A 13,685-nucleotide genomic window follows, 5' to 3' on the forward strand; every position below is an offset into this window, starting at 1 on the left:
AACTACTAGGGGCCACAGTCTGTTCTCTTAGTCAATAGAAGGTGGATTAGTGTAAATCTGATTTTATTTTTTTAATAGAAACTCCATTTGTGCAGATTTCTCATTGCCAATAAATACTAGGAAAGATCACAAGTGACATAGGGGGTTATTCCATACGGATTGCAGAATCTGCAAAAAAGCAGAATCTGCAATCCGTCTTTCGCATGCTGGGGGCCACCAATCGCAGGGTAAGGCCGCCCAGCATGCGTAATAGCCTGCCCAGCGGCTGCGACTGCAATGCGGTTGCAGCAACTGTGGATGACCCCCTGCAGCTAGGCCGCATATGCAGGGGTCTGCAGACAATTTTCTCATCAGAAACGGCTGCTTGTGATGTCACAGAACCGCCCCGAAAATGCCACCCGCCCGTCCCCGTTTTCCCCATACCACCCCCACAATGCTCCATCGCCGCCCCGCGAACGCCTCTGCCTGTCAATCAGGCATAGGCGTTCGCACCCACTGTGATTTGAATGCATTCGGTGGTCGCGTACGCGCAGGATGGTACCTGTGTGTGCGCACTGATGCCGCTGACGGGGTTATTGCGGTCGCATTGCTTAGCAATGTGACCTGAATAACCCCGCAGTGTGTAGTGTAGATGCATAAATAAATTTTGCTGCAGTACTCACACAAAGAAGAAGCGGGTGCAGACGTGGTCAGACACTGGGCACACCCAAATATTCCCATGCTTCTGTAGATCCTTTGATGTTATTACTATGAGTAAAAACACATCATTTTATGGTTAGTAAAACTGTTTATATACCACTATTTTTATACTTGGCGCCAGAATACTGATTTATAATTAGGAAAAACAAGACTGAGTATTAGCTAACGGAGAAGAGTTGAATTGTAATGTGTACAGACATGTGGCTGGCACTTCTACTATAATGTTACAGTTGTGTGAAATGGCTTTGTAGGCATTTTGTGCCCCTAACTGAGGGCAACCCATGAGACTGACCACTCGGGGAAAGGGGTCTGTGTCATTACTGTTTATAGTGCTGTAGTTTAGTTGCATTATTCTTCTAAGCACATCTGTGAGCTTCTCAATCTGCAGATTGACTCCCACTGTTGATAAATTGTAAAGCACTCACAGACTGGTGTGCAAATCCAAAACCCCAAAATGTCTGTGCTCCTAAAAACTGTGACCCATCAGAAAGAGCACATTTACAAGCTGGAGCCATCAGCTCTCCTTTTGGTCTTTTAAATGTGACCGTTGTAAAGCAATTCTTTTTTTTTTCTTTTGAAAAACTGACAAAATGTTGAACAGTGGGGAGAATAGAGCACCTGGACAGAACTGTATAAGTGGTACTCCAAGCAAATTGTACTTTTAGCGCGGTAATGGTTGTGGTGTATATAGTAATATAAGTGACAGATTTAACAATGGTAACATTCAAAATCTTTTCCCACTGTAAAAGTCTGCTTCCTTCTCTCTCTCAAACCTTCACAAAGGATGGGACAGTTTTTGTAAGAGTAAAGAAGCAGATAAAGGGACAAATATAATTAGCTACAGGTTTTGCAATCCAACTGGAATCGATTTGCAATCCAACCGGAATTATTGCAATCGCCCTTTCTGTAAAGCGATTATTCAATTTTTTTATAATAAATTCTTTATTTACTAGTTTTTGCAAAAATCATAAAGGAGTGAAAGGCCAATATATCAGAACAATAAGAAATCATGTGTGATTTTTAAGTTTTTTTATTAATGTTTCAGATATATTGGGGAAAAACAACTGTCACTCCCATCTGCAAATGTTTTAAACTAATTTCCCATTTATAAAACACTCCAATATAATAAAATATACGTGTCCCACATAATTCAACATTTTTTTTTGTGCTGTCTCAACTCCCCTTAAAATTATGCAATTATTGACAAAATTATGTGTTTCAATTTTTTATTGAGGGGAAGGGGTGCACCAGAGGTTGTGCAATAAAGCCTTTAATTTGTACTATAAAATAACAATTTTTCCTACTTTTTACCTACTCGTGGGCTGTCACATTACCACCAACTGATTGCCACATTACCCTAATGTGGATTTCTAATTGAATAGGACAAAGTGGCTGTTGCAATTTTTTTAGCTGCATTATGCAATTCATAGCAAAGATGCAGCTTAAGGAACGCATAATGGAAATAAGATGAGTCCGAGCCCCTGGGCCTGATACTGCTCCCAGCGTTTGGGGGGTGTAGCCGCGGGGATGGCACCTAGCACTGTTCTTCAAAACAGGGTCGTGTACTTTTGAGATAGTTTCCTGCCTCCTATATGCTGCTCTTACCTTAACTGAAAATGTCAATTTGGATTATAACCAGCTTAGAAAGTGATTAGAGGTAGTGAGTTACCTTCACACAGTGCAATGCAGTTGAGATTCCGACTCTGCAAGAAACGAGACTGGAGACATCGAGTCTAATAGAGAGGGAGGAAAGGTAGGTAAATTAGAAAAGCAAGAACAAAGTATGAAATTAAAGCTGAAAAGTGTTAATGAGTATACGACCACAGAGCACTGAATAAGCAGTAGGGAATAGGTAAACTGAAGATGAAACCAAGGGCAGTTCAAGTTCTTCCTCACAACTTCTATATCAGGTAATTGTATTGCACATTATTATTCCAGCTTCATATAGCATCAAACATTCCTACAGTGCTATGCAAGCTACACAGGTGTTGTCCCCATGGATGAATGGGAGGTTCACTGGGGAAAAGGTCTTGAAACTCTTTGAGCCCCAGGAGTACTAGAGATAATCTCCTGCTTAGATCATTAGAGGCATCGTGGGACCCACCAGTTCAGAAAAGCAGTGACACATGACATTACAATTAGGCACAACTCACAATCATTAGGTTTAACCACTTATGCAGAATTATTACTAAAATACAAATTAAGTAGTCTTTTTTTTTAACTGCATAACATTGTTATCCTAATCATCTTAATTACACTTCTGGCAGGACTCCTGCAAGAGGAGAAGCCAGTAGTAGCAAAGGATGAGCGTTCCTGGAGATAGCCCATCACTGCTGCCTGGGAGGAGGGAGAGACTGTGAGGAGCTGGGGCTGCAGTGAGCCCCCGAGCATCGCTGACCATCACTGTGTGGCCGAGGAGAAAAGTGTCAACCCGAGGCTGCACCGAGCTCACTGAGCATGGGCGCTGCAGGAAGATTGTCTTCCCATGGCTCGGGTATGTGATCCTATCAGAATTGCCCTCCTGTGGATTGAGTGGCTGAAAAGTGGCGGATGTTGGAAGTTTATCCTCAGGCAGCTGCCTATGGGCATTTCTAACATGGTTGCTTCTGATGTGACCATGCCAGGCAAGTGGTTAAATGGTATTAGCTTTTCATTGCAGCACCCTTCCACTGCCTGACGTTCCTGTATAGGTAGAGCTGTTGCATGAAATAAAGGCCTTTTATATCCTATTACCTTCACAGCTCTTCCTGAACATAACTAAAAAGAAACTTTGTCAACTTCAAATGCTCATTCTGCTGCCTAAATATCTCACCAACTAGACCAGAGACAAATATGAATATTAGTAACTACTTGGGTGAACAATGACATGAGGATACAAGGAGGGAGCAGGCATAGTTGAGGGAACAGTACAACTAGTGAGCACAGAAGGAAGGGGCATGGGGGACACAATATGGGTAGGATGAGGCAAGAAGAAATAGGGGTAAAAGAAATAATGTAACACAGTGCGGATAAGATAGGGATAGCCAGACAGCGCACACTGAGAGATGGTAGGAACAGGGAGAAGAGTCGATTCACAGGAAGAAGCAGGAGTTGTAGGAGAGACTGTAAGGGATTTGATAAGTTATGTGAATATAATTTATAGTCACAATGTTTGTGCGTGTGAGATGGATGTTATCAGGCCTGTCAGCTTGGAGAGCAGCCACTGCATGCAGTATAAGGGCTGTATGGAACTGCTGCACATGCCCAGTGACAGGAGATTTTCTTACCAAGTATGCTGTCTGTGTGTCTGTGGATCTGATTGCTCACTCATCGGTTGCCATGGCTTACTGTGATCATTGGGCCTGCATATGTCTGAAGTACTGGATTACATCATCTGCACTTTGTTTGTGCAGACTCTAGCTTGTTACATGCTAATTATGCATTTTTCATGGACTGACGACAATCGTTCTAAAATCAAACATTTGGAAACCCCCCTCCAGAAGTCCGGTGTTTGCCCATGGGTTAAGCACTGTCTTGAAAAATAGGAATTATAATAAAATAAGCACTGAAGTTAAAAGTTAATCCATGGAAGTGAATTAACTAATCTAAAATATAGACTTGGAATAATCAAGTAATACGAGCAGTATAATAACTGAATTTCCAAAATTGCAACAATAATGTAACCTCACTACAATAAAGACTGACCTGTAAACATATATATATAACGCGTTGTGGCGCGTTGCACCACAACGCGCCTGCACATTGTGGTGCATGCGCAGTTTAGACCTGATCGCCCGCTGTACGTATATATATATATATATATATATATATATATATTAAAACGCTGAATATGTGCTTAAATAAAAACACAGACTAAGTTAATAAAGAATTCCCCATAATTTAGGGCCTAATTCAGACCTGATCGCTAGCAGGCGATTTTTGCACTGCTGCGATCAGATAGTCACCGCCCATAGGGGAGTGTATTTTAGCTGTGCAAGTGTGTGAACGTATGTGTAGCAGAGCTGTACAAACTAATTTTGTGCAGTGTCTGAGTAGCCCAGGACTTACTCAGCCGCTGCGATCACTTCAGCCTGTTCAGGACCGGTATTGGCGTCACACACCCACCCTGCAAACGCTTGGACACGCATGCGTTTTTCCAAACACTCACAGAAAATGGTCAGATGACACCCGCAAACGCCATCATCCTGTCAATCTCCTTGCAAATGCCCATGCGAATAGATCCTTTGCACAAACCCATTGCTGAGTGGCGATCCACTTTGTACCCGTGCGACGCGCCTGCACATTGTGGTGCATGCGCAGTTTAGACCTGATCGCCCGCTGTACGAAAACGCAGCCTAGCGATCAGGTCTGAATTAGGCCTATAGTGTCTCCTCACGATAACTGCAATCTGTCTCCAGGCATATTACTGTAGACTAGTTCATACTATCTCAACAGTGGGTCATGTTACACAGGGCCGGCTCTACCATTAGGCAGTTTTAGGCGGCTGCCTAGGGGCACCGGCTCCTGGAGGGCGCGACTAAATTCATCTAGCAAAAAACTGAAGGATGATTCTGTGTGCGGCCTCCTCCTTACACTGCGCTGGCTGCTGCTGCGGGTCTAACTAGGTGCAGCCGTCACCATCAGGCTGTACTACAGAGTGCCTCAGCGCTTCCTCCGTGCTAACAAGTGTAACATCATGTCATATGAAGGCACATAGAAGGCGGATGTAACTATGGCTCCCCAAGGGGCGCCCCCATGGCCGATCCTCATAGTCCTGATGCAGGCCCCTGGATCCCAACTCTTCAGCAGCAAGCAGCACCTGACTACATGTCTGCACCTGCAGTGTCGCTGTAATGCTGCTGCCGCCTGTAAGAGGAGCCGTACCAATTATGAGGGAAAACAAGGAAACAACTATTAGGTAAGTAACTGTCAAACTCGAAAAATATTGTAATGTATATGCCTTGTACTAACCCCATGCACATGCCCGCTGCGCGTGCACTCAGTCTGCCGTGCGTGCACATATCCGCAATTTGCGTAAAGTAGCTTCCCACGGTCGTGCGCCTTAGCACGTGGTATGCGCATTTAAGGTAGAGTTTGTGAACGCATAGAGGGTTATTAGAACATTACATATTTAACCCAAATAGTGCATTTTGTACCCATAGTTCCCTTTCACCACATCAGCGAGTATTAATAGTTTAAACAGTTCCAGGACTAAGGGATTCGCCTTTGCATGATAGGAAGAGTCAGATAAAGGTTGGAAGGTGATGTCTAGTATCCAGCTGTAGGGTATTTTGAGGGTAACATTCCGGTGTTGGTTAGAGAAAGATCGCATGTTCCAGCGTATAGTTATGTGCAGAAGTAGAATATAGATATTAACTATATTTACTGTATATTATGTATGCGGCGGAAATCCAGAGGATACCACCCACAAGAGCAGTTGGGGAAAGACATCGCCCATCTATTCAAATCCACCTATGACCTCTTCTGTAATGTAAAGACACATCCCTGTGTCCAATGGACAATGAGATTACAGTGACCATTGTATTGTGTATGCATGTTGTGTATAAAAAGCCCATTGTTGCCTGGCCGGTCAGAAGACTCTAAACGCTTTCTATCTGACTAGCGGAGGACCGGCCGGGTTGCGCTTGCGAACATTCTCACGTATGTACATTCTCTGTAGCCATTACTCTGTTTTAAATTTACTTGTTAGCCTGTAGTGTATGATTTGTACAGTTTTACCTTTTGGAAATAATCCACAAGTGGCCTTAGAACCCTGTGGTTTCAACTACAAATCGGTGTTGTGTCCTCACTTTCCTGCAAGGGTTTTAAAGTGTATTTATCTGTAAAAGGTGTATAGGTATTGATAAGGTGTACGCACTGTGGGTACTTTATACCGTCAGCGCTACTTAAGGTTTAAAGATATAACATCGTTGCAGTACTTTGCTGCTAAGGGTTGAAGTGTAATCATATCATTGCATTGTAACACTAACAAGGTTTAAAGGTTATCAATTGTGTGTGCGCATGCTGTGTGTACTCTGCACTCAGCGCGGTGTGTGTACGCCAAGTACGTACCACGTGCGAGGACTCTGTACACAAATAGTGTACAAAGTGCGTAGCACGTGTTCAGTCTAGCGGCCATAGCGGCTCCACGGTAATAGTGTATCTAGAGGTATAGCTTTTCGGTCTAAGATAATATCGACATTATCATAACCCACGGGGGTTTCTGCAGGACCACAGGCAGTACACACCTTACAGCCTGGTGGGTGGTTTGCTCTTGTAAACAGCATAATAGGGAAACACAGGCACTGGGGTACAATACAGTACATATGGAGGAGTCGGAGTCAGTAATTAACTTACAGAGGGGGGATGGAACACAATAAGGGGGGTCATTCCGAGTTGTTCGCTCGCAAGCTGCTTTTAGCAGCTTTGCACACGCTAAGCCGCCGCCTACTGGGAGTGAATCTTAGCATATCAAAATTGCGAACGAAAGATTAGCAGAATTGCGAATAGACACTTCTTAGCAGTTTCTGAGTAGCTTCAAACTTACTCGGCATCTGCGATCAGTTCAGTGCTTGTCGTTCCTGGTTTGACGTCACAAACACACCCAGCGTTCGCCCAGCCACTCCCCCGTTTCTCCAGCCACTCCCGCGTTTTTCCCGGAAACGGTAGCGTTTTTTCGCACACTCCCATAAAACGGCCTGTTTCCGCCCAGAAACACCCACTTCCTGTCAATCACACTACGATCGCCAGAACGAAGAAAAAACCTCGTAATGCCGTGAGTAAAATTCCTAACTGCATAGCAAATTTACTTGGCGCAGTCGCACTGCGGACATTGCGCATGCGCATTAGCGACTAATCGCTCCGTTGCGAGAAAAAAATACAGAGCGAACAACTCGGAATGACCCCCAAGGAGCATACAAATATAATATATGTATATATGTATATAATATAATACTGTATGTATGTATGTATATACATACAATTAAATTTCCCACCAGACCCCTTATACAGATGCAGTGTATACAAGATAGATAGATAGACAGACAGACAGACAGACAGACAGATTATTCCAGCACTCAGCAAAAAAAATTAAATTGGCCTCAGTATCCTATACAATTGCCAACATGCTAGCTAGCATGTATACATAGGCAGAAAGAACGGTCATCACTCAAGGATTTGAAAGTAAAAGTACTGCATATTGTGAACAAAGTCACAAAAATATACTTTTTTACTTTAAAAGTCCATGAGTGTTGTTTCTTCTTTCAGTATATGTATAATAATGCAACATACCCTAGTCCACCTAGTGGCTACCTGCATCTTCCGTCTGAAAGGTGGGAGGGGGGGTTTTGCAGGTTAGGGGGCACTAGGCTGGAGATTTGCCTAGGGTGCATAGAGACCTTGCGCCGGCCCTGGTCATGTAATAAAAAATTATTTAACAAAAAATATGGATGCTATTTATGCTAAATATGTTTATATTAAAGGTTTTCTGAGCTGTTTCAGAAACAGCTGCACAGGGGCTGATTCAGAGGTGGATGCTAGTCACACAGCCACAGCGTCTTTGTATGTAGTTGCTGTGCGAAATTATGTAAATGGCGCAGGAAGCATCTTGTGTAAACAGAACCGTGCACCTCCATTTGCCCAAATGGCTGCAGACTGTCACTCATCTGATGTCTGCAGCCATACTTTGTCTGTCATCACTATTCCTGATCTGCATATACACAGTGTGGCTTCTGCGCATGCGAAGACAAATCAGAACATTTTTAATACATTGCTCCAGTGTCCACCTCTGAATCACGCCCACAGTTGATATGTAGCCTTACATATACTCCTCCACTTATTGCCTACACCTAAAACACATATACGCTACTATGAGTCATGTTTGAAATGTGTTTGAAAATAACAGTTAGGAGCTGGTTGGCTGCTACTTTATCTCTTTCCAAAACGTAGTAAATAGACTAGGGATGGTAACAACAGTTTACACTCGATGACACTGCTATGCTGCAGAACTTTATTAGACTGGTGAAAGATCCCATCTAACCAGTGGCGTTGAGAGGGTGGGAGGGAGCGGGTACAAATTACCTGGGCCCGGGGGGCTGCTGGAGGGGCCTGGGTCCACTGCCCCTTCTCACAAGCATACCTATACTTAAGGTCAGCGCCATCTTCCCAGTGATATCTTTGGGAAGATGGCGTCTGCACATTGAAAGCAAAGACTGTGGCACTGTGACAGAGTTTTGCACTCTAGTGCACATGTGCCATCTTCCCAAATATCACTGGGAAGATGGTGCTGGCCGAGAAGGAGGGGCCTGCATCCCGCTAGTGTAGCACAATGGCACCACAGCAATACTGCTAATAGCACTGGGCATCAATCAGGCCCTGTTGATGGTTTGTAAGCTGGCATTGTTTTTGAATAATAATCACATCGGGCCTGATTCAAAAGTGTATGCTGTGGTGGAATCGGACACAAGTGGCCAGGGGCGTAGGGAGGGCGGTTCCGGTGGAGCGCAAGCTCCAGGCGCCAGAAACTTCAGAGGGCGCCTGGCAGCATGAACTGGCAGCCTCCTCTCCCCCTCCCCTGCCACAGAGCGGTGTGTGTGCGCGCGCCACGGACCTAAAAGGGGTGGGGCTACATGGAAATGGGCGGAGCTACACAGGACCAGACTGCAGCCTGCAACACAGGAGGATGACATGCTGCAGCTCCTGCCTGCCAGATTTCCTTAGGTAAGCGGATGGAGATTGAGTGAGTGAAAATGTGTGTGTGTGTGTGTGTGTGTGTGTGTGTGTGTGTGTGTGTATACAGTATCCACTGGCGTATCTACAATGGGTGCTATCTGTGTACTGTATGTATGTGTGACTGTGTATGTGTGTAATATATGTACAATATGTATGTGGTGTGTGTGTATACATGACTGCGGCATAATGTGTGTAAGCTTTACTGATACAGAGGACGCTACGTGTGTAAGCGTCACTGCTACAGGGTGCATTATGTGTAAGTGTCACTAGTACAGGGGGCGTTACATGTAAGCGTCACTGGCACAGGGGGCATTACGCGTGTAGGTGTTACTGCTATAGGGGTCGTTACGCATGTAAGCGTCACTGCTACAGGGGGCATTACGTGTGTAAGCGTAACTGGTACAGGGAGCATTACGTATAAGCGTCACTGCTACAGAGGGCGTTACGTGTGTAAGCGTCACTGGTACAGGGGGCATTACGTGTAAGCGTCACTGGTACAGGGGGCATTACGTGTGTAAGCGTCACTGGTACAGGGGGCTATGTGTAAGCGTCACTGGTACAGGGGGTGTTACATGTGTAAGTGTCAATGGTACAGGGGGTGTTACGTGTGTAAGCGTCACTACTACAGAGTGCTTTTCTTTTCCCCCTGTGGAGGCTATTGTGTTTTTTTTTCCCCGTAGGGTTCAATGCTTTTTTTCCTGTCGGGAACTATGTGTTTGTGTGTATTTAGGGGAAGGAACGCCGTGACGTGAGCTTGCTCCGGGAGCCATGACTCCACACTACACCTCTGCAAGCGGCTGATGTTTTTAGCCAGCATATGCATCTAAGCTGTACTGCGCATGTGTCCCGATGGTTCCCGCACAAAAATGTAGATGAGCGTTACTGGGTGGTAACTGGGGGGGTGGCTAGCCGAAGATGCAGTTGCACAGCGCCTTCACAGGGCTGGTGCAATCTCCAATGGCACGACAGTGGTGCATCTTTGTATTCACTACAGTGGATTAGTGCCCCAGCCATCGGGTATCTTAGTAGGATGGTTATCGGCATAAAGATGCAGTAGCGGCTGTGTAAAAAGATGCAGTAGCGCCTGTAACTGCATCCAACTCTGAATCAGGCCATAGTGTCTTCTTTCAATGAACCTCTGCTCCAGGAGAAATAGCTATAACATGCCTCTCATTCAGTAAAAGCCTAGACTGCAGCAGTGATGCAGGGTGGGTAATGAGTAAACTTGGATTGAGGCTATGTAGTATAGGGACAATGAGCCTGCATTATATGTTATATGCTCATGAATTGCGTATTTTATTACAATTAAATCTCCATTACATATTTAATGATGCATTAATTTCATGCTGTTAAACTGAGAGCTGCATATCTGCTGTACAGTTGTAGTGGTATCATGTTATTTAATGGTGCTGAAGTGTTGCAGAATATGTTCATTTGTCCAAACATCAGCATGCAAGGAATATTGTGGAATATACTTTACTGTGACCATTACAAGCAAAACTTCACAATATAGAGAATTAAAATGTAAGATTGTAGAGGAGAGTGCACTATTTTACCAGGGATAAACTACAGCACGACACCCATAGAGTGAGAATAGAACCTGTGGCGAGCGTAGCGAGCCACCAAGCCCGCAGCTTGGCGAGTGCAGCGAGCCGGCATTCTGGCGGGCGGGATGCCACTGTTTGGCTCTTGACAGCCAGCATCCTGCCCGCCGGTAAATGGTATGTAACCTGTTTGCACATAACCCTCAATGAATTCAAAACATTAGGTACCGATCACAGGAGAAATCTATGGTCTATCTAAAATGGGGTGTAGTACTGCTGATCGGCGGTCAGGAGACCGCCGGTCAGCTTACCGACGCCGGGAACCCGGCAGCATACCGACGCCGGGATCCCGGCGGGGAGGGGCGAGTGCAGAGCCGGCCATAGGTATAGGCAAACTAGGCAATTGCCTAGGGCATTTGATATGCCATGGGGCATCAGCAGCTTCTGCTGATTAAAATGATATGCGGCATGCCTATATTCTGTGTGTAGTATTTCTTATGCAGATACAGCCACAGTCTGTCAAAGTCAGAAAAATGTCCCAATGCACGTTGCCATATTTGCACCGCACACTGGTCCGCGCTGCGCGTGCGTACGCTCTCCCGTGGAAGCGCATACCCGCAATAGCGTGCACACGCAGGCGCGGTATGCGTATTTACGGTAGAGTTTATGTGGTCGTAGCGTGCGACTCATTCGTTACATATTTTCACAATTAATGTAGTTTATAGATCATGGTCCCTTTGATAGATTCTGAAAGTTTGGTTAAAATACAATGTCCCAGAGCTGAGGAATCCCTCTTTATATCGTACGAAGGGTCTAACAGGAATCATACAGCAGTGTTTGGTACCCATCGGAAGAGTATTTAATTAGCAATATTCCGGTGTTGGTTTGGAGCGTATTAATCGCTCGTGCGAATAGTTATGGACATAAGAAGTTTATGTCCATTTCTATTATTTACACATACTCAGGTATGCGGCGGGAAACCCAGTTTCCCACCCACCTGAGCTGTTGGAAATCGTCACAGCCCACCTGTATGAATCACCCTATGACCTTTTGTTATGATGCAGGGCCGAATTCCTTCGGCCAATGGACAATGGGATTGTAGGACCAGGAGATTGCATTGTGTGTGGGGCATAAATAGGCAGGCCGACCACATCCAGCTCTCACTCTCTCATCAACGGTTATCTGCTGATAGCCGGGAGCTGGATATCGAGGCGCAGGCGATCATACCCTTTGTGCGTAAGTTTCTCTCCGTAATCATTGTCTTTCTGTGAGCCAATTTCTCTCTCCCTCTCTATCTCTCTCTCTCTCCTCTTTTCTCCTATATCTCTCATAGTATTATAGTATTGTACTGTATTGCATTTAGGTCAGTGTAGTATTGTCTTTTTGTATTTATTGTTTAGTTCTGTGGTTAGGAAGTCTCTGTTATATTGTAGTGTATCATTTGTACTGTTATCCCCTTTTACAAGTATATTAGATATAATACAGTTAATAGGCCTTGGAACCTAAACCAGTATCTGTGCATTTTCTATAGTGTTAAGTGTTCACTTGAGCGTCGGTGACGCTCAAGCAGCTTTGTAGTTAGTCAGGTTACACAAGGTTGCATTTACACCCTGTACTCACATTAAGGTATTCAGTGTATTTCATTGGTATAAGGTTTTAACATAAAGGTATAGTGTTGTGAGCGTCTGCATCGCTGGTGACCTCCTCGTGGTCTCGAGCGTATGCTACGCCATAGCGATTCATTCCCCTAGACATAACCAATAACGTGTTCTGTGATCACTGGGCCGTGAGCGAACGTGACGCTTGAGCGTCTCGCCTACGGCTGAGCGATCGCTACGCCAATAGCGTACCATTACGGTACTTCTTAAGTAAACAGCGTACAGTGTTCTTAGCTTCATAAAGGGTTGTTTATACGACAAGGAATTTAGCATTGTCAATTGGGGGACTCGTCCTATACTTCTCACATCTGCACTAGGTAGATCAGCAGACATTATCCCCCAGCAAAGGGTGGGAGATTGTCTCATAGTGCTGGCGGGATAAGCGTCTGCTTCGCTTAGATAAAGAGTGCTGAAGGAATCCGGTAACCGGAAGTAAGAACAAAACGCTTGTGTCTTTTTAAAACTGTTTATTTTTCTTTTGTCTTGCGTACGCACGCACATATCTGCATTTCTGTTTCATTTTCGTATATCACTATTCCTGTTTGCCAATTTTATAGTTGATAGAAAGTGCTAAAAAGAGATTTGCTGTTATTTCATAGTAGAGGTAATAGTTAAAGTATAGAACAAACACACCGTTTGTCTGAGATACAAGGCAGTCAGTGTGGATTGCGGTAGATGATCAGGGATCATTTACATTGATAAAAATATATTGTGTTACGGTGGATCTTTGCATTGCGTACACGTGTCGCTAACAAAGACTAGCGTACGCAATCCAAAGGCAGACGCACGCAGCGTACATTACGCAACGTAGCGTCCGGTTACGCCCACGTAGCTCAAGTTGTGATAAAGTGAAGTAACGCAAAGGCGATAATTAACGCACAGCGGTAGATAACGCGACGCGGTAAATAACGCAAATCTATTTTTGGAAAAATCTGAAATTTAGTTTAACAGATCCTGCTCCTAATTGGTAACACTTTTGGCCTAAAGACAATTTCTGCGCAGAAATAGATATAGAAACAAAGTGTACATGTGTTGAGTGAGTGTGTTTTGTATACAAAAGTTTATATAACTTTAA

The 13,685-nt window shown here is 44.5% G+C and overlaps 1 protein-coding gene across 2 annotated transcripts in view; it reads right to left on the reverse strand.

Annotated features, from left to right (window-relative positions):
* Positions 1 to 13,685, reverse strand: part of PARP6 (poly(ADP-ribose) polymerase family member 6) — a 135,684-nt gene that overhangs the window by 11,270 nt on the left and 110,729 nt on the right. For both annotated transcript variants that reach the window (XM_063926490.1, XM_063926489.1), the window contains exons 21-22: positions 2,369 to 2,432; positions 663 to 747 (exon numbers count right to left, since the gene is read on the reverse strand). In XM_063926490.1, the coding sequence (XP_063782560.1) occupies positions 663 to 747; positions 2,369 to 2,432 (149 nt within the window). The remainder of the gene's footprint in view (positions 1 to 662; positions 748 to 2,368; positions 2,433 to 13,685) is intronic.

Source organism: Pseudophryne corroboree, chromosome 6 (genome assembly GCF_028390025.1).
Source record: "Pseudophryne corroboree isolate aPseCor3 chromosome 6, aPseCor3.hap2, whole genome shotgun sequence".
NCBI lineage: Eukaryota > Metazoa > Chordata > Amphibia > Anura > Myobatrachidae > Pseudophryne > Pseudophryne corroboree.